The sequence below is a fragment of the Trachurus japonicus genome, chromosome 22, assembly GCF_045865225.1.
Source record: "Trachurus japonicus isolate A0001 chromosome 22, Traja_1.0".
Taxonomy (NCBI): Eukaryota; Metazoa; Chordata; class Actinopteri; order Carangiformes; family Carangidae; genus Trachurus; species Trachurus japonicus.
In genome coordinates, this window is record NC_140928.1 from 22,594,145 (window position 1) to 22,613,727 (window position 19,583).

General features: G+C 41.2%; 2 protein-coding genes across 2 annotated transcripts; both read left to right on the forward strand.

Moving 5' to 3' along the window:
- Positions 1 to 284: 284 nt before the first annotated feature.
- On the forward strand, positions 285 to 1,364 carry fam167b (family with sequence similarity 167 member B). The gene is made up of 2 exons (XM_085766714.1): positions 285 to 699; positions 1,099 to 1,364. The coding sequence occupies exons 1-2, from the start codon at positions 400 to 402 to the stop codon at positions 1,360 to 1,362; spliced, it is 564 nt and encodes a 187-aa protein (XP_085622840.1). The 5' UTR covers positions 285 to 399; the 3' UTR covers positions 1,363 to 1,364.
- Positions 1,365 to 4,555: 3,191 nt separating this feature from the next.
- Positions 4,556 to 19,092, forward strand: lck (LCK proto-oncogene, Src family tyrosine kinase). Its single transcript, XM_085766802.1, has 13 exons — positions 4,556 to 4,725; positions 6,491 to 6,603; positions 7,110 to 7,170; positions 8,461 to 8,551; positions 9,697 to 9,795; positions 9,939 to 10,042; positions 10,599 to 10,748; positions 10,845 to 10,997; positions 13,059 to 13,238; positions 15,847 to 15,923; positions 17,870 to 18,023; positions 18,216 to 18,347; positions 18,478 to 19,092. Exons 2-13 carry the CDS (start codon positions 6,496 to 6,498, stop codon positions 18,672 to 18,674), a joined length of 1,506 nt encoding a protein of 501 aa, XP_085622928.1. The 5' UTR covers positions 4,556 to 4,725; positions 6,491 to 6,495; the 3' UTR covers positions 18,675 to 19,092.
- Positions 19,093 to 19,583: the final 491 nt, after the last annotated feature.

Below are 19,583 nucleotides of genomic sequence, written 5' to 3' on the forward strand. Positions count from 1 at the left end.
TACACTGTTGTAGAGATTGCTGCTACAATGTGGAATCTGAATATTTACACCAGCACAGCTGGACAGATGCTGTGGCAATTTGTTTGAAATTTAAAAATATTTTATATAGCTACCTATATATTTTCAGTCAACATCTGACAAAACTACTGGAGAAAGTAGAGGGAAATCTGTCTCCCATAATAAAAAGCCCATAAATCCTCCAGCCTCCCTGTCCTGTCCTGTGCGGGATGGGCGGTCACTTCTCCATATCTCCCTATAAAGGAGGTGAGGACCTGTTGAGCTCTGATCACAAAGCTGCAAAACCTGAAAGCGAACTTTAACGCGGATTCCAGTAACGACTGTGCTCTGTCGCAGTCTAACTTTCTCTCTCTCTCCCACTCTTTCTCTCCCTCTGGACCGATGGATTTGAAAGAGTTTGGAGACGAGTCCTCCGATGGACGCGCTGAGGACCTGGACAGCGTGAAAGCGCTCACAGAGAAGCTGAAGCTCCAGACTCGCAGACCATCCTATCTGGAGTGGCAGGAGCGGGTCCAGAGCCGGCCGTGGAGGGAGAGCTGCCCGGCAGAGGATCCTGGCTCTGGGGAACCAGTCGTCTCCATGCCTGCGATGTTGCGAAATGAGAACTCAGAGCTGGTTGTGCGCAACATCTGTGGTTTTGACACTATTGATGATGCTTTGGAGTTTCTGAGAAAGGAGCTGGTGAGAGACCACTTCAATTTCATTTCACTTTATTTCTGATTATCAGCCTATTGTTATTTATATTGCAAATAATGTTGCAAAGAGTTACCATTTCTTAAACCTGTCAGACCAAAAAGAAAAGAAAAATAAAATAGTTAATCCACCCACAGAGCTATATAGAATAGATATTCTGTGTTTCAATGATCTGTGAATGCATTATATAAGGCTTTGCGGCTTTGCATGACGGACTTCATGCAGTCATCTTTGCATAAACAAAGTCAGAGGAACAAATAGATGTCTGTTTTCTCACAGTCCCAGGCTGCTGTACCTGTATATAGCTCATACCAGAGATTAACACCCTTTGATGAGAAGATAAAACTGTGATGCTCATGTTCTCCTCAACCTCCCTCCCATCCTCAGAGGGAGATGCAAGTCCAGGACAACCTCCTGGCCCGTCAGCTGATCCGTCTACGAGTGGAGATCCACCGGCTGAAGGTGGAGCAGGTGTGTGGCCGCCACAAGGAGATGCTGGATGATGCGACGTACGAGCTGGAGGAGTGTGGAGAGGAATCAGACCTGCTGTGTGACATCCCCATGAAGGCCGCCTTCGCTCTGTCCACCCCTCTCAAACACCTGGGCCTCACCAAGATGAACATCAACTCCAGACGCTTCTCACTGTGTTAAAACTGCAGGTCTTTATTAAGATTACAAAGAATGTTGTCATGCCTTCCTCTCTGCTGCTGTGGCCGCATCGTTGGGGTTATTTCCTCCTCCGGAGATGTTTTGGTGACAGATTGAAAAGCTGGCAGCCAACTATTGGTGCCAGGGTTGAAAATGAAAATAAACTTCTTAGATGTGCACAGTGGTTTGACATGCATGAGGAAGCTTCTGTGCGCAGACCTGTAGGGGCACACACCCTTAATGACAACACACCTTCCTGCTGGACGCAGCCTGGGCAGCTCCACTGTTGACTGATCTTTACACAATGCACTGTGCATCAGAAAGAAAACGAAAACTCAGAGCAAAACTGAAATGTAAAACAAAATTGTAAAGGTAGATACAGGATGTGCGTCATATATAAATGTCATTTAGGGTTGCAGAAACAAAGTGTCATGTGTGTCACTAGGTCACATCACTAGTAACTCACAAATACATTAAGTGTGAAAGTGTAAAATGCATAAGCTTGTCATATCCCGTACAATCTAGTCAGATAAAGTCAGATCAAACAAATATTTAGCAACACTTTCCACAATGTTAGAGCAGCATATTCCAGATGTGGAAGCCTCAATTCACCCACATACTGTCCCTAGGATGTCGGAGGTCACACTCCTGCAGATTTAAACATGTTGTTCCTCACAGACCCAAAAATATCTCTATACGCTCACCACTGCATTGACAGGACCCAGGAGGCTACAGTATGTGTGATGCATTTTGTTTTCCATTACCACAGAGCACATGCTGCAGAGCAAAGATTGTATGCTATATATGGCAGGATAGTGGAGGAGCGTAGTGAGGTGCTCGGTGGTCAAGTTCAGCGGTTTATTACGTAACAAGAGGAAAGACGCAAGATTCAGTCAAATCATTTTTGTTTACTGATATTTTACGTGTTTTGGAGTTGTGTAAAATGTAAAAAATATATATCTTTTGTCACTTCTGACAATGATATTGTTACTGTAATATGAATGTATACACATGATGGATGACTGTAAAAGCAAAGTGCCTTAAAATGTAAACTCATGTTCTCTTGTACATACAAAACAATATTAAAGTCAATTTACCACGCCTGAAAAGAATTAAATTGTATTTTATTGATACACATGGGCTTTTAAAATATAAATTATTGAAATGATTGATTGAGAAACATATGTAGGACAGATTCAATGAACCATCTGCCTTATCTTGCTTGAAATTCCACTACATACCACATGATCACATCCATCCCAAGCCATCTGTCCTTGGGTCCTAAAGCGCCCGTGCACAATAGTCTCCTCTTTCCCTCCTCAAGACAGTCATGACCTGGTGTAATATCCACACATATGAATGGAGCCCTAGAGGGATGCGCATAACCACAGACATTGTTGACCATAATTAGTTGAACAAGAAACCAAATATGCCTTGGCAGAGTGCGGTCACTGTGTGAAATGAGAGCACAAGTAGGATTGTTGAAATGATCATAACATGGCATACTCCAGGATATGGGTGACCTCATTGTGTGACGCTAGACCTTGACAGTGGAAATGAGTATGCAGAGAATGCACAGAGGCTGAGGTATGATACCTTTAGGCTTTGTTCTTTACTTTTACAATAAAGCTGTGCAGACTGGTGTTTCTTTCTTCTGCCACTCAGCTCTGCCCTAGTGCCCTGCAGATAGTTTCTCTTGACCTTCTTTTCCAACACCACACCACCTCTCATCTTGTGGATATTAGATATTTAAGTGTAAATTAAGTAAATACATATACCAGTTTATTTTAAAGATAAAACTTAAAGAAAGCATGACATTTGAATTTGGTAAAGAGACTGAGTTTAAGTGCAGTAAGTGGGTAAACACTAGCAGCCGCGCTTGCTCACATGAAAGAGGCCAGCACCTGCACCGTGAAGTGGGAGGAAGGAGGGCTGGAAAACTTTCTGCACATTGATAACATCACAGTTTGATTGCGTAACAGAATGTGATTTCCAGCCACATTTTGGAAGTCGTGACAACTGTAGTTGACGGGAAAATAGGAATACCCTTAAAGCCTCGCAAGGAGGGTCTTTTATTTATTCGCCAGTTGTTTCATCGTGTGTCTGGTGCGCTTCTATTTTATAGTTGTTTCATTCGAGATCAGCTCAGTAAAAGCTGCTTTACCCACACTGCCTCTGTAGTTTAACAGAAAAAGACAAAAACTCAGGTGGTTTTCATCGCAAGTGAGACTCAATCTAACCTGTGGCATTCTTCTGAGCACACGTCTCTGTGCACTTCCTGTAATGTTTGGACTGACTTCCTGCCCGTGCGCGCTCTGTAGCAGCAGCCGTTCACCACAAGAGAAGAGATGCGGTCCAGAGTTAGAGCTGCCTCAGAGGTAGAAAACGCAACAGCTTCGGCTCAGCAATCTGAGACACTTGTAATTTCACACACATTGCACACTGTCCAAGGCTCAAGGCAGCCATGATGTGGCCTCTGTTAAAAAAAAGAAGACTTTAGTTAAAAGAGTGACTGGTGAGACGGTCACACATCTCACTGCCTCTGTAAGTGAGATGTCTGTCTTTCATCTTTCATTAGACGGCTAAAATAGACAGATTCTATTTTTAAATGCTGCACTGGCCACACACAGACCAAAACCACAAGTTCAAGTGACATAAATAGCCTCTGTAGTTTTGTTGACAAAAATCACAACTGTCCCCACAAGGTCTGCTCTATGGGACATAGGGTACCTTTAAGGCCTGTTTGATGCTATGTGAAATCCCCTTTAGCATAGAAAAAGAATCTTTCACAATAAGATGTTTAACATAACCTCGGCCCACCGCCTCAACCCCACACTCACGGTAGTCCTCACCTTAAAGGTCACTGACTCACAGATGTTATGAGCAACACAAAAACACTCAAATATAACCTCAGACGCCCATCATAGCCCCCTTTCTTTAACTGTATTGGAACATTTACTTCTTGGCTCCCACTTTAGGGAAAGGTGCAGTCCTGACCCCCTTACCATGGAGCCCATAACGTTCCCCTCAGCTCACACACAGCTGCACAGTAAAGCACCTGTTAGAAGCCTGCAGAGCAACCCTCAACCTTTCAACGACAGGAAACTCTCTGGGTTGCTCTCCTCCACTCCCCTCATGTGTGTGCTTGCATATGTGTGACTGTGTGTGTACAGAATAGATACCACATCACTGAGTTAGTTATAATAAGAGGAGCGGATGATGACACTTTCACACCTTGCATGGCTCCAGTAAAACTCACTTATAGCTAAAAAGCCTCTTTAAAATAATTTACTAAGAATATCTCTATGGCGGGACCTGAAATCTGACATTATTGGACGGCTGAAGAGACGTTTTGTATTTCAAGAGGTGAGTAGAAGCCTTATGATTCCTTCACCGCTAAGTTAAAGGGTTAGAAATAATGGTGTGAAAGGAAGATGTCCTAACACAAGTTTCCTTATCAGTATTACGAAAAGTATTAAACAAATATGCTACAGGAATCAGAGATTGTTTTCATCTTTTGACATTTATACGAAACATATTGGACTTTCAGAACTAACGTATATGGTGAAGCAACATCCACACCCAAAAATAGTGGCCAGAAATAACAACTGACAAAAAAAGAAGGAAAAAAAAGCCTTTCTTTGTTTTCCCTTGAGTTGTGTGGTATAACATAAAGGCTTTGAAAAACACATTTACATTTACTGTAATACTGCTGTCTTATTGTCCCTGCCGATAAAACTCAGTATTACGAAGGAGACGGGACAACATAATTACAAAAGAAGATTTTGACATGGTAATATAACATCTATTTGTATCATATCCAACTGATTTACAAGCTGGTTATTAAGGAAAATTCAGGTCCCTGTGTGTAAATGTAAACCTGCATGGGTAAAGGCAAATTAGAATATAAATTGTAAAATTGTTAATGTATTTTTTGTGACAAAAAAAATCCACATAAAGAGTGCTGTTGTTTTTAAAAAAATCTGTTTTCTGTTTGTTTTTTCTATGTGTTTTTCTAAGTTCATGGTGTTCTTTATAGCTTTTGAAATATAATAATTTATCAGCCCATAAGCTTCACTGACAGCATTAATTACGACAGTTGTTTTAGGCTTCTCTTATAAACCTCACTTGGCATATATACCCATAATACTTTGCAAGCAATAACAATCAACAGGAATTGTTTGGAAAGGCCTTCAGCTGTAGGTCATAAAAAAAGAAGAGGATAGCCCCTCAATGGAAAATGCTGACTTTGTTTGTATGACTCCCAGAGTGTGGGCCATGAGGCGTAGGAGTGCTGATAATTGGAAAAAAAAAGACTTCTTCATCCTCCTGTGAATCATTTCTTGGGGTCTCAGTACAGTGGTGGGTTGTTATTGTCGGGGTCAGACCTCGGCAGATTTTTCTCACGGCTCAGAGCCTTTGGGACAGACGGCTGCTACGATTAGCCCACTGACCCTGTTCCGTGACCGGTCCAATGGGAGCCCAGTGATCTTGAGAAAGCCAGTTTGTACAGTGCACCGCAATGCAGCGCACGTGCAGACCCTGGATTATACCAGATTAGTGTTGGTGCAGTTTTATAGAGTTTACTCAATCTGAATTAGAACATGAAGGCCTGTGATTCGCAACACTGAAAGTGATGGTAACCCTTCAGTGATTTGTCACAGTTTTGTGATTGTATTTGACTGTTGAGCATATATTTTCACAGTAGAGTGTCCAAAATGAAAGTTTTTAAAAGGGATAGACTCCTAGTTCAAAGCATGACTCTTCACTGAGCCTCCATTTTGAGGCGAGGCCCTCAGTCACATCCGATTGAAGCAGCTGTTTGAGGAACAAAAATACTTTGTGTCACCCATCTCCACTTATATATGTTAATATAAAACCATTAAATTTGTCTTCCGTGAAAAATTCTGCTTTCGGGCAACAGTATTTTGTGTGTGATATTTTCTGATGATGATATTTTGAAACAGTTCCAGATCGATGTGAGATTTTGGGACACGATGAAAAGGCTCTCATCTGAGCATGTGTGACTTATAAATATTAATGATCATGTTATGAATGTTATGATCATGTTATGTTATTCTGATGCCTATATGATGCCTTTGCGATAATTGCTTTAATCTCCACATTGCAGAGAAGATGGGATGTAACTGCAGTTCGGACTATTCAGACAATGACTGGATCGAGAACTTGGATGAAATCTGTGAACACTGCAACTGTCCCATACCAAACCAGGCATGTAACCAAGTGAGTGTATATGTTCTGTATTGATTTATGTTATATGTTCACATATGCTCCATGCTGTATATAGTTCATGACTGCGTATTTATCTGTATTTGGAGAGCGTACTCAGTGCAGTTCAGACCTTCAATGTGACAATTATGAAATACAATCTGCTGTTGTATCAGTCCAGAAATATTTTATAACTTACATAACTGTGAGGGAAGTTGTCTTTTGTGTGTGTAATTAAACAGGAGCGTGATTATTTCCAACGGTTCCTCCCTGTGAGTTAGATGTGTCATTAGATTAGAAATAAAGGAGAAAACCACCTGTATGTGCCACAGTACGCAGAGACACTTTGTCTGGGACAAAAACCAAAACTGTTGTTGATTTAGCATTGAGACGTGTGTACGTTGTTTTTTTTACTGTGACCATGGCATGTATTAGCCTCCTGTATTCACACATCAATCTTTTATTGTTCCTCACAAAGCCAAATGTCAAATCCAAGTTCAATCTTGTTTTCCTCCTCCCAGTACATAGAACAGCTGATTCCTTACCCATCACAGCATTCACCTCCTACATCGCCTTTACCAGGTGAGAAAATACAGTGCATTGTCATGGGTGTCCGGGTGTTAATCTACAGGTGTATGTGTCTATGAGTTAAACCAATTTTTCCATTGCAGACTCTAAGATCATAGTTTTACTTCCAAGGGTTTTACAGTGTGAACAATGTGCACCATTGTTGGGATGAGTGTGGAGTGAAAAACCTCGGGATGAGCAGCATCCCTATTGCATGATAGACAGACACACAAATGGTGTAGTAGGGTAAAGAGTAATACTTTATTCTGTGAAATATTAAATTCATATTGAACTGAATGTAGTAAGCCTAACAGCATTGACTGTAGAAGATTTGGAAGTTATATTGGACTCAACCACTAACATACAAAACAACAACACATTTTTCGAAAAGTTTTTTTTTTTTACTTACTTTTTTTCATAAAATTTTCCATTTCCTCTCACATTTTCTATTTTCTTTGCCAGTTTTGCTTTCAACATTTCCCCTTACCCTTGCTGCTTGTAACAATGAAAAAAAAGAGAAGGTTGTATCCAACATGCTTGGGCATTACCCAACAGCTTATTGGCTACTCAAGAACAATGTCCCCAGTTTGGATTGTTTGTTTGCAGGGTCTTATGGTCGCTGTAGAGTCTGAGACACGACCTTTCTCTGCCAGAGGGTTTATTTTTCAGTTGTTTTTTTTTTGGTGCTTTTCTTTTCTATGTTTTCAACAAGGTTTTATTTGTGCAAACGTTCAACAGTTCTAAGTCCTGTCTCGTGTTCCCGTTGGGGTTTAACATCCCCGTGCTCAAAACCCCATATTGTCTTCCTGTACCTTCAGTATTACATTTCTGTTGAAGTAAAAAGCAGATCATTGTGAGCTAGAATTCTTTGTAGTTTCTTGTGTGGTTGGATTCTTTTTGGAAACAAAATATGTTTAACTCTAGTAATCAAGGCAACAATTTACCACACCAAAAAAAAAAAAAAAAAAAAAAAACTTGTCAAAAGGCTCTGTTAGATAAACCTTTTATAAAGACAACTGAAAATTTCTACACGCCGTAGAAGAGAAATTACATTTTGGTCGACAGGTTATTAATCCAGTTACATCTCTGTACACCTCACCTTTAGGCAAGTTGTCAATATTAGGAAATAATCACAAATTGTCGGGGATATCCACACCTCCTTCGCTATTTCCACTGAGCCTTCAACAATTCAAACATGCAAAACACACCACAAGTCTATACTCTATACTATACTGTACAACCCTCGTCCCTGGTATGTTTTAGCTATGTTTTATTCAACTTACACCTACAATATTCCTCTTGCAGACAATCTTGCGGTGGCCATATACAGCTATGAACCCAACCATGATGGCGACCTGGGCTTTGAAAAGGGAGACAAACTCAAGATCATCAACAAGTAAGTAGCTGATGAACGAAACCGAATCATGATAATATTTTCAGCACACTTTCCACTCACCCTCACAGCACTACAAACCTAAATCTAGTCTACTGCACTACACATCATTAGTAGCTTTACTAAGCATCGTTTATAGCTTCAAAAATAAACCTGTGTTGTTGCAGCCGGAGGTGCAGTCTAAGGTGCTGAGTTTGTATTCACTTTGTCCCCGGTTCTTTTTCCGACCGGAGAATTTGGTTAACTCACTCGCCCCGTGTTTCCTGTTTCAATACTGCTGAGGCACTGTTGGGAAAAATTTTTTTTTTTAAATTTAACCAAGTGATTGTGGGTGTGAAAGAGGAAACAGCATAATGAAAAGAAATATAGAAAACAGAGGTAAATATCAGGCCTGCAGTGCTTTAATTTCTTTAAGATGGATATGTGAATATGACAATCTGAAAAGAACTAGATGGCTTTTGGGGGGGATTCAAGCAGTATTCACTCTAGAAACTCCAAGTGGTCATAATTGTGTCTCTATCACTGAGGATAAAGACGTCTAACCTCTGTAATATTTCTGGAAACTCTACGATGTTAATGGCAGGAACTAGGCTACAAACACACATGTAATACACAAATTGCTTTTGTGAAGTCTAAATGATATGTGATATATACAGTATGAAAGAAATTGTGTTACAGGGACCAGACATTTAAAAAAATACAATTTTGAAGTTGAATTAAAGAATAAGATAATTTTGTAAAATAGTTTGGTTGGTGCCTTAAGGAAGATTTCATTGGGTTGGGTGGAGTTCCCAGAGGAGAAGGTTGTGTGTTTGTAAAGTAGTGGCTATGCTCCTGTGAGGGAGAAATATATATGATATATATAATATGATTAATTTCACTTTTAACTATTAGAAAGATATAAGAGGCTGTTACGGTGAAGATTCTGTCATGTCAGACATGTGTCATTCGTCTCTGTCGTCTCTCTCTGTAAGATAATTTACCCGCCTACTGCGACGCCGTCCATTTCATGCACCGATCATTTACATTGCATTGAACCCTTTTGCCTGTAGGGGCTAATTTGAAACTGCTTTCTGATGGTGGGCCTATTCATCCCTGAAACCTGTCTCTCACTCACGGTGTTATTGTTGTGTCTTTTTCACATCCAGGGAAGACCCAGAGTGGTATCTGGCAGAGTCTCTCACCACAGGCCAGCAGGGATACATCCCCTTCAACTTTGTTGCGATGTCCACAGTTGAGACGGAATCGTACGTCACACAGGAAATATTATTATACTGTGCTCAACACCATGCCACCCAGCCTCTGCACTATTTCACATAACGCATGTTGTGTCCCTGGAGAAAGGGAAGTGGTTAGCTGAAGGTGTGAAACATATGTGCCTGTGTTGCAGGTGGTTCTTCAAGAACATCTCTAGAAACGAAGCCATGAGGCTTCTCCTCGCTCCTGGAAATACACAAGGCTCCTTCCTGATTCGAGAGAGTGAGACGACCCCAGGTGAGCTTTTTTGTCATCGTAGCAGTGACTGCTATACTGTCCACACACAGTCACAAGGTGCTATAACTAACTCACAAATTAGATCAGTATTTCCTACATCTCGTGGTTTTACAACAAACCTTTTGTCTCCCACCCCTATAGCTTTATCTATCTGAGCTCAGCTTTGCTTTACTGCCAAGAACGAAAACAGAGGAAGAGATTTTATACTACACAAGCATTTACGTAATTCCACTATTTGTTTTGTAAAAGCGGAATGAACGGTGGAATGCAAACACAATCAGATATGTGCTAACTCTGTGAAATCAGTTTTGTGAATATCTGTGAATCACTGTCCATAAATAACTAGAAAAACAATGTGATAAGTATATGACCATCATGTGTTAGATTGAGATGCCAAAGTAATCCAGTGACAGTCATCACTAAATTCATGGGTCCATAAATGTAAACAAGATATACTTATGGATTTTGGCACATTTTTAATTTTTATCTCATTTTGTTGATCTCACCTTTCATCTGTTTGTGTAAACTGCGCACTCTGCCTCCTTCTTTGTTGTAGGATCATACTCTTTATCAGTCAGAGACTTGGACCATAACACAGGTGAAGGAGTCAAGCACTACAGGATCCGCAACATGGACAATGGCGGCTTCTATATCACAGCCAAGATTTCCTTCAACTCGCTGAAGGAGCTCGTCCAGCATCACTCACGTGCGTGCAGCCCCTGAGGAGGGGTGAGGGGGTTATCAAGATTACTGAATACAATGTGCAGGGTCTTTATCTGAGTCTCCTCTCTCTGTGGTCCAGGTGATGCAGATGGGCTGTGCACGAAGCTGATGAAGCCGTGTCAGTCGAGGGCACCGCAGAAGCCCTGGTGGCAGGATGAGTGGGAGATCCCTCGTGAGTCCCTGAAGCTGGAGTCCAGGCTCGGAGCAGGACAGTTTGGAGAAGTATGGATGGGTGAGTAACAGAGGAGATGAAAGAGTGAGACTAAGAAAAAAGAAGAGAACTTAAAGGGATAGTTCACCCAAAATTCGAATTTCACTCATTATCTACTCACCCTCATGTCGACTGAGAGCTGTGAGAATTTTCAGAGTCCTCCGTGCCTTCTCTAAATTACGGAGGGGTCCGCACAGCAGTATTTGTCCATATAATGGTTGTGAATGGATACCACTTTTCTTTATCCAAAAAGACACACCAAAATCCGCAAATCACGCGAGATTTGCACTGACACAGGAAGAGCAGTGAACCGAGACACTGGGAGCTTCCGCTACAAACAAGCTTAAAATATAGACTTATTTAATTTTTTTCGGAACAATTTCTCATGTCGGGGCTTCAATACCAGAGGGACATTACAGACGAGCAGTATGGAGGTATTTGGATGTTTTTTGGTGTGTCTTTTTGGACGAAGAATAGTGGTATCCATTCATAACCATATGGACAAATACTGCTGCGCGGAGCCCCCCCGTAACTCACAGAAGCCAGTTCTCACAGCTCTTAGTTGACATGAGGGTGAGAAGATAATGTGAAATTAGAATTTTGGGTGAACTATCCCTTTAATGGATTCAGGGAAGCTATGTGATTAAATGAAACTTTAAAGTGTTATCTTTATATTCTGCAGAGAGGAACAATTTTGCACAGACACATTGCGTATTCACAAATCCTATAGTTGCTCAATCAGCTGTGGGATTGACAGTGTAGAGACCTTAGCCAGGGGTTTTCTGCAGTGTACGCAGAATGCTCTCCTCAGCACAGTCTTAATTGTAGGCTTGTTTGAGCTGGTTAACTGGAGGATAATGTGAGGTATTAACCCCATTACGCAATGTCACTCAGACTACATGAATCTACCTTTTCAATGAACTAATTGTTTGGAGAAACTTGTGTCTGACCAATTGCCTGCATGAATGTCTAATTGTGATTGTGGAATAATAAGTTAAACAAGAGGGACAACTGTTTTGATCACAGGGGCAACAGTTTATAGATCTGTGCCACAACCCCCTTATTATTCAATTGGAGGGGTAATTTCCCCTCCGTTTTCCATCCCCATTTGCCAGCACCATTCAACATCCCAAACAAACCACTGTATTAGAGTTAAACACTGCCAACCATGGCCACTTTCAGTACAGAGTCGCATGCGTGTAGTCTGGGCACTGTGTTTGTATCTGTGTCCTCATCCAAACATCGGTTCAACGACATACTTGAATAATGGGAGTGACTGTCATTTGCTATGAAATGTTTACTCAGATTTGTTAACATGAGAACATGTGATAACCTTCCTTTATACTGAGGAGATTTCAACAGCAGATAACAAAGACAAAGAGGAACTCTTGCATTGCTGAGCTTCATGCACTGATGCTCAGTGTGTTACAGGACACAAGATAAAACTCGTAGGTTTATCTGACATGATATACTATGGGAATGTTATTGTACCGAAGCTGATGAAGATCCTGTTTGAATGGGAGTCATGTGGAACTGTTGTTAGTTCGGCACCTATTTGATCTCGTCTGTGTTTATGATCCCTGAAGATGAGATGACAGGGTTTACTTTATTTTCACATGAACAAAGCCCTATAGAAGGCAATGTAATTTGGAATTTTTTTATGGATGGGTTTTAGTTAAATTTTCATTTCACTGTAAATTGCATTTACATTCATGGTACACAGAGATTGAATCAGACTAACTGACCTGATTGACCTCTGACCTTTTTTTTTAATGCTACTATGAAGTCGTCAATATAATCTTTGAGTGTAATGTTTTTTTGTATTGGATGGATTACTTCATTTGTAGCTTCACTTGATAATCATGATTTGTGTTAGCATGCTAACAGGTGAATTAAAATGATGAATATGATAGCCTAAACGTGCCCACTAAACATTGGTATGTTAGTGTTGTCACTGTGAGTATGTTAGCTTCAGAGTTTTAGCATTTAGCCCAAAGCACTTCTGTGTTGGTTCACAGGGCTGCTATCATGGCTGTGGTTTTATCTTATTTTACTCAGAGTTCCACTGAATATATTTTTCAGGCATCTACAATAATGACAGGAAAGTGGCAATTAAGAATCTGAAGATGGGTACAATGTCGGTGGAGGCCTTCCTGGCAGAAGCCAACATGATGAAGAACTTACAACATCCTCGCCTCGTCCGCCTCTTTGCTGTGGTTACCCAGGAGCCCATCTACATAGTCACAGAGTACATGGAAAATGGTAAGTCAAAATACTGTATGTGTCACAGCCGGGAGCATTTTAGTAAAGACGCCAACTAACTATCTAGTGGGAATTAAAGATATCTCTGAGGGCATCAAAAGCAAAACCTGGTCCCTGGGTATTTCCATGAACTGAATGCTCATTTGGTGATAAATTATACAGAAATCCCTTTGTAATCACAGCAGCCACTTTCAGTTTAGTCCAGTCAATGACAACATGTCGAAGCTTGTCTGAAACAATCATTTCCTTAATCTGCTGCACCGTTACCCTGAACACCAAAGACGATGTCGTCAGGGTGATTTCTGGAGACGAAAACAGTGTGTGTGTGTGTGTTACAGTCAGCATTGTGTTATAGACTTTCAGGATCAAACATGTTGATCTGTTATGGGTAAATGCACATGCCCAGACCAAAGACTGGGTCGCCCATGTGCTTCACCCTTTTGATGCGTCACTCTCTTTCCACATATACTCTTCACTCCAGTGACTGTTGAATCAACCGAGAATCTTTTGATCACAGAGCTATGGCTGCATTGCAATTGCGTTTGATATTTGATATGATATGAGAGGCACATTACTGAGACTGAACCCTATAATCATCACCTGTGATACCAGACGTGAATGCAGCTGTGTGGGCACACCTAAATAAGGGAGCCACAGTAAGTCAAGAGCGTTGCCTCGCTCTCAACACGTGCTGCTCTGCTGAAGTGGCCCCGGCCTCTGATAGGCTATTTTCAGCTTCTCCTCATGACCCTCCTGTATTTGCTGCTCTGTGCTAAAATGTTTAAAAGCAAACATGAACTTTCACTTCTTTTCCGGGCCTTTCCAGACAGTTTACTGGTGTTTACTCACAGAGGGGAAGTCTCTCCTGGCCAGTCCAAGATCAGGGGTGTTAAAACAGGAGAGGGTGATTCACCGCGTTATTGTTCCCTGAGACCCCTGATGAGAGCTGGCTACTCTCCAGAGTCTGTATTATGCGCATGTACACAAGTATGGGAAAACTAAGGGCAGTTGTTGTAAACAAACTTCTTGCCACATGGCTCTTCCTTTTTTTACTTTCCCATCGAGGTCTGTACGACATGTTCATTTCCTGCAAAGCATAGACACAGTGATTAGTGAGTAATAAATAATATGTTGCCACAGTAACACCTACAAACATATTTTCGTAGTGCTCAGTAAAGATTTATTATGTCCCAATGCTGCTGTCATATGAGAAAGGCCCAGTATCTGTGTCGCTTTAACCTCAAAAGTCTCTGTAATTCTTTGTCACTGGGAGGAACAAGGGCAAAATGCAGAGAGAGATGTTGTCAGAAACACAACAACAGCCTTACAGCTGAAGTGAATGGAGTTCCTTTGTATGGTCTTGTATGAGTAGCCTGTAAACCACCAGCAGTGCCTCTACACCAGGCTGCCTCTTTGTCTGGCATCCACGTGTGGACGGGGCACAGTTGCTGCCTCTGTTGTCAAGAAAAAGGATGGCTCGAAGTTCCCGTCTTTTCAGTTTGTCCCTTTTTTTTATTATCAAAGACAACAAAGATGGAAAATAACAGGCGTGTCATTTCAGCTTCCCTTTGTGACCTTGACAAAGAGCGTTCCTCTGGCTCTCAGACTTCAAAAGCAGTCTTCCGGTCTTAAGCAGAAGAGCAATGCCTCCTCTTTCCTGGCACAATCATTCCTCTTAAAGTATTTCCTTTGGTTTGCCTTGGTTGGCCGGTGTGCAGAGGTATTGTTCCATCCTAATCATCCTCGACACAAAGTCTGCTGTCAGAGACTATGCATCAGCTTGACTGATGTTTCATGTACTTCCTCACAGTGTTATGTTCCCTGATTTGAGCTGCTATTCTGGACCAACACGTTATTTATATCTGTGGGGAATTGTGATGTTTTTGACAAAGGAAAATGTAATTAGTCGTCGGGACAAAGCATAATTTTACATTTCTTTTCCAATTTATATCAGACCTGCCTGTCATTGTTTCTTAATGTCCTGTACAGCCTCGAGTACAACACAATAAACTGGAGACCATCCTGTGATGGAATCTCATCAGCCACAACGCCTGACATCCAAACCCATGAATACTCAGTAGCCATTGCTACATTATTGAGTCAAAGTACTTATGTAATAATAAGTACTTTGCGCTCATATGTTGGATCACACCCAACTTTGTTTGCTGATTGTAGCTCGCACAATTATGGTGCTATTGTAGTGACAGAATCTGTCCACAGACACATAAACACCTACAGCAGTACTAAAAACCGCCCCCGGTAGTTCCCACTACAGTGGCTGTCTGTAGGACCACATTTTGCCATGATGACAGACACACACACACACACACACACACACACACACACACACACACACACACACACACACACACACACACACACACACACACACACACACACACACACACACATAGCAGTAAACAGTAACAGCCACATGCTGCTGGTAACTGGTGTATGCACCTGCACTGGTGGTTGTGAGCTAGTTCATTTGCAGAAATAGGTTGCTAAATGCAAAATGTTAGTAGCTAGTAGGAATGAATGACGTACAAACATGTATCAAATGCTTTACTGAGGAGATCTAACTTGGATCTGATTTGATTTCTTACAGGCAGTCTTGTGGAGTATCTAAAAACGACGGAGGGAAGCAATTTGCCCATGAACACGCTGATAGACATGTCGTCTCAGGCAAGACCTCTCTTTTCACTTTAAATCGTGTTTTTTTTCCTTTCCTTTTCCTTTCCTTTCCTTTTTTCCTTTTTTCTCCCTTTTATCTCCATATTCCTTTGACTTCATGTCCCAGACACCCTTTCTTTTATTCTTTCACTTCCCACTCTCTCTGTGTGGTTCCCCTAGACAGGAAACTGACCACTGGTGTAGCCTTATCACTAGTCTTATAATAACCACAAAGCTATGTCTGCAGGTGTGAATTATGATCTTGTCGGTCTAGACCCACTGACTCAAATAAACCTGTGTAACCACCAAACACACTTTAAACGCTTGCTTGACCTTGAAAACCATGACATGGTGACAAAACCATGGCACTTCATGCATGATGCATTGTAGACTTTCCTTTTGGTTTATCTTGTTGTCTTTCACCATCATGCAATTTTATGTTTTGTGACAACCCTGCTAAAGTGATGATTATTGTGTAGTGTGATTGAAAAGAAAGGTATTGGTATGAAATATGGCATTCAATCACTGATAAATGACTAATTTGGTCAGTAAAGTCAGAGGTTTGAAAATGGGTTTCAACATTGCAAGTAAAAGTGCAGTGCAGCCAGCAGCCAGTTCGCAAGGCTTAACAAAAATTCAGCAAACAGGGTTTGTTTAATAATTTGTTCTAACTTGCTGCAGTCTCCTAACCTCATTTTTCAATGGATTAAACAAACAGAAGCTGCTTCCGCCCATTTATGCTTTATTACTAAAATATTTACATGCAGAACATTTGAGGTTTATCGTTCATTACGAATTACAAATCATGCCGATGTCTACTTCTTGAAATGTTACGTATCAGTAAAAGAACTATGACTTTCTATATTGTGGGTGTGGGAATGGAAAACACGACCACAGGAAGACAGGCTGAGGTTTCAAAGTCGATACAAAAGATTCTTCATTCGAACTCGGCAACTCTGCGACGCCTTGCAGCTCGTCGTAGAGGGGCAGAATTTCGACAGGGCTTTGTGGTGAACATATTTTACAGAAAGATGCTTTCAAGCCTGTCGACATGCACTGATGCCATTTGTGGTGAAAGCTCAAAGCAAGTTACTCCAACCATCATGTGATGGACCATAAAAATGTGACTGATTTATGACCTTTTTTCTGCTGCCACATCGGAAATTCTGCCCATATCCTTATGTGTGGACAGACTTGTTGGCCTATGTAATCACATTTTAGCAATAGCAGAGCAAAGAAGATAGCTGATTTAATAAATACAAAACGATGTACTATAAACAAATGAATGGAATGGAGAGTAAAGAGGAGGCGAGGTTCCTGGGCGTGGAGTCATGACAACAGCAGAAGTTTGGGAAATACACACACACGTACGTAGGTTATATCTCAGGTTTCCGACAAGATCCTGCAGACCAATCACACCTATGTGACACATTCTTATGTCTTAAATATTTACCACTGACACAGGAAAATAGTAATTGATGGTAAGATATTCAAGCACAGGTACCGGCACACAGATGATACAATAACTGATCAACTGTGGGTGGTGGATTCTTCAGAAAGCATCAGCGTTTTCTTGATTTTAACATCTCACAAGATACTTCAGGTCTAATTTTCCTCTGTGGAAATGACTCATGTCATATTTGACTGAATCAGAAACACAGTCATTGTAATACTCAGATAGTCTGGGCTAGAAGGCGGAGGCAGGGCAACAGGTTCTGTATCAGGAAGTGGAGCAGGCACAGCTGTGTACCTGGGTGGAGTACAGAGGTAAAAGGTTATAAGGAACTGACCTGGGAAGTGGTAAACTCCCTACTTTGGTAATGACTCTGCTCGTCTGTCCAACACACACAAACACATATTGCGTAGTACCAAAACACACACATCATTCACAGCCAAGCAATTCATGCTTCACAACACACACACTGTTGGCCTGTCTGATGGTGTGCTGCTCCCTGCAGGTGGCTGATGGGATGGCCTTCATTGAGGAGAAAAACTACATTCACCGAGACCTGCGAGCTGCCAACATACTGGTGTCTCACGAACTCATCTGTAAGATTGCCGACTTCGGACTTGCAAGACTCATTGAGGACAATGAATACACAGCCAGAGAAGGTAACAAGACCTTGCTTTGAGCTCTGGAAACTTTGTTCAAGCTAAATAATGTATCTCATCATGATTATTTATTCTCTTTTCCTCTTGGCATTGAAACAGTTTGAAACAAGTCATAAGATTTGAACACTATGCAGCAGCTCCACCAAGTGTTGGTGTCCTATTTTTGAGAAATAAAGTCTCCTGTGTTCATAGGTGCAAAGTTCCCCATCAAGTGGACTGCCCCAGAAGCTATCAACTATGGCACCTTCTCCATAAAATCAGATGTTTGGTCTTTTGGGATCCTCCTCACAGAAATAGTGACATATGGACGCATCCCTTACCCTGGTAAAAAATTATAATAATAATTCTAGTCCATCTCACAATCCTTTCATAATGAAGTTTGGCATATGTTAGGCTATAATAGTTGAGAACATCATATCCAATGGCCCATATTGCTGTGTTTTACCTGTTGCAGGAATGTCCAACCCAGAGGTAATCCAGAACCTGGAGCGGGGCTACAGAATGCCAAAGCCAGAAAACTGTCCAGATGGGCTTTATGGTGTGATGGGTATGTGCTGGACGGAAAGCCCAGAGAACAGGCCAACCTTTGAGTACCTGAGGAGCGTTTTGGAGGATTTCTTCACTGCCACAGAGAGGCAGTACCAGGAGTAGCCCTGATGGGGCAGAAAGACATAGAGACATGCAAATAATATAATCAAACTAAAGTCAGAGTCTGTGAAGGACGATGACATATGTTGTTTTGTTCTTTTAAGAGTTTATACTTTTATACTGAGTTCAAACTGAGATTTTCCAGATAAAAGTCTTCTTTTGTTTCTGCATCAAGCTTATTCTGGGGTGCCCTCTTAGATTCCATTGAATTACATGTGGACTATATGAACCTGAAACTCTTGTGACAGCTGGATCACTGGAGAGCGGACAACAGGGAGGAGAGTGACCGGCATGCTGCCTATACATAAACTGAGGACTGTTTAGGCTGAATGAGTAGCTGCTCTCCTGGTGCTCGTTAGGAAAATGTAAATACTGTCAAAAGGCTTTAGCTGTGTTTTTTATCTGTGCAGGTGAAATAAATTCAAAACAAGACCTTTTCATTGATGCCATTTATTGTTGTTTCATTAAAGTCTTTCTAACCCACATCACATAAATGAACCACCACCAGCTTGGGTGTTTGCTTCATGACATGAATCCTCAGTTTCACTTGTGCATTTCTTTATTCCATTAGGCTACTTATTAACTTTAAGAGTTTGTATTCAAGCTCCACTTGCATTAGCCTATTCAAATAGCCTATTTGTGACATTATTTTCTATGAACCATTCTTTTGCAAAATGAGAACTTGAGACAATAAAACTTTGAAAAACAACTACAGTTTTTGCATTACATGTAACTTTCAGGAGGTGTAGCCTACTTCCATTATTGCTGAGCAGGTAGAGAAGCAGTCACTTTGTTTCAATGTATTAGGTTACAATAGACACAAGGCCTGGGGGCCAGATCCAGCCCACAATACAATTTTATGTGGCCCGCCAGAAATTGTAATATTTCCATTGTAATGGCCTGTCGGTATAG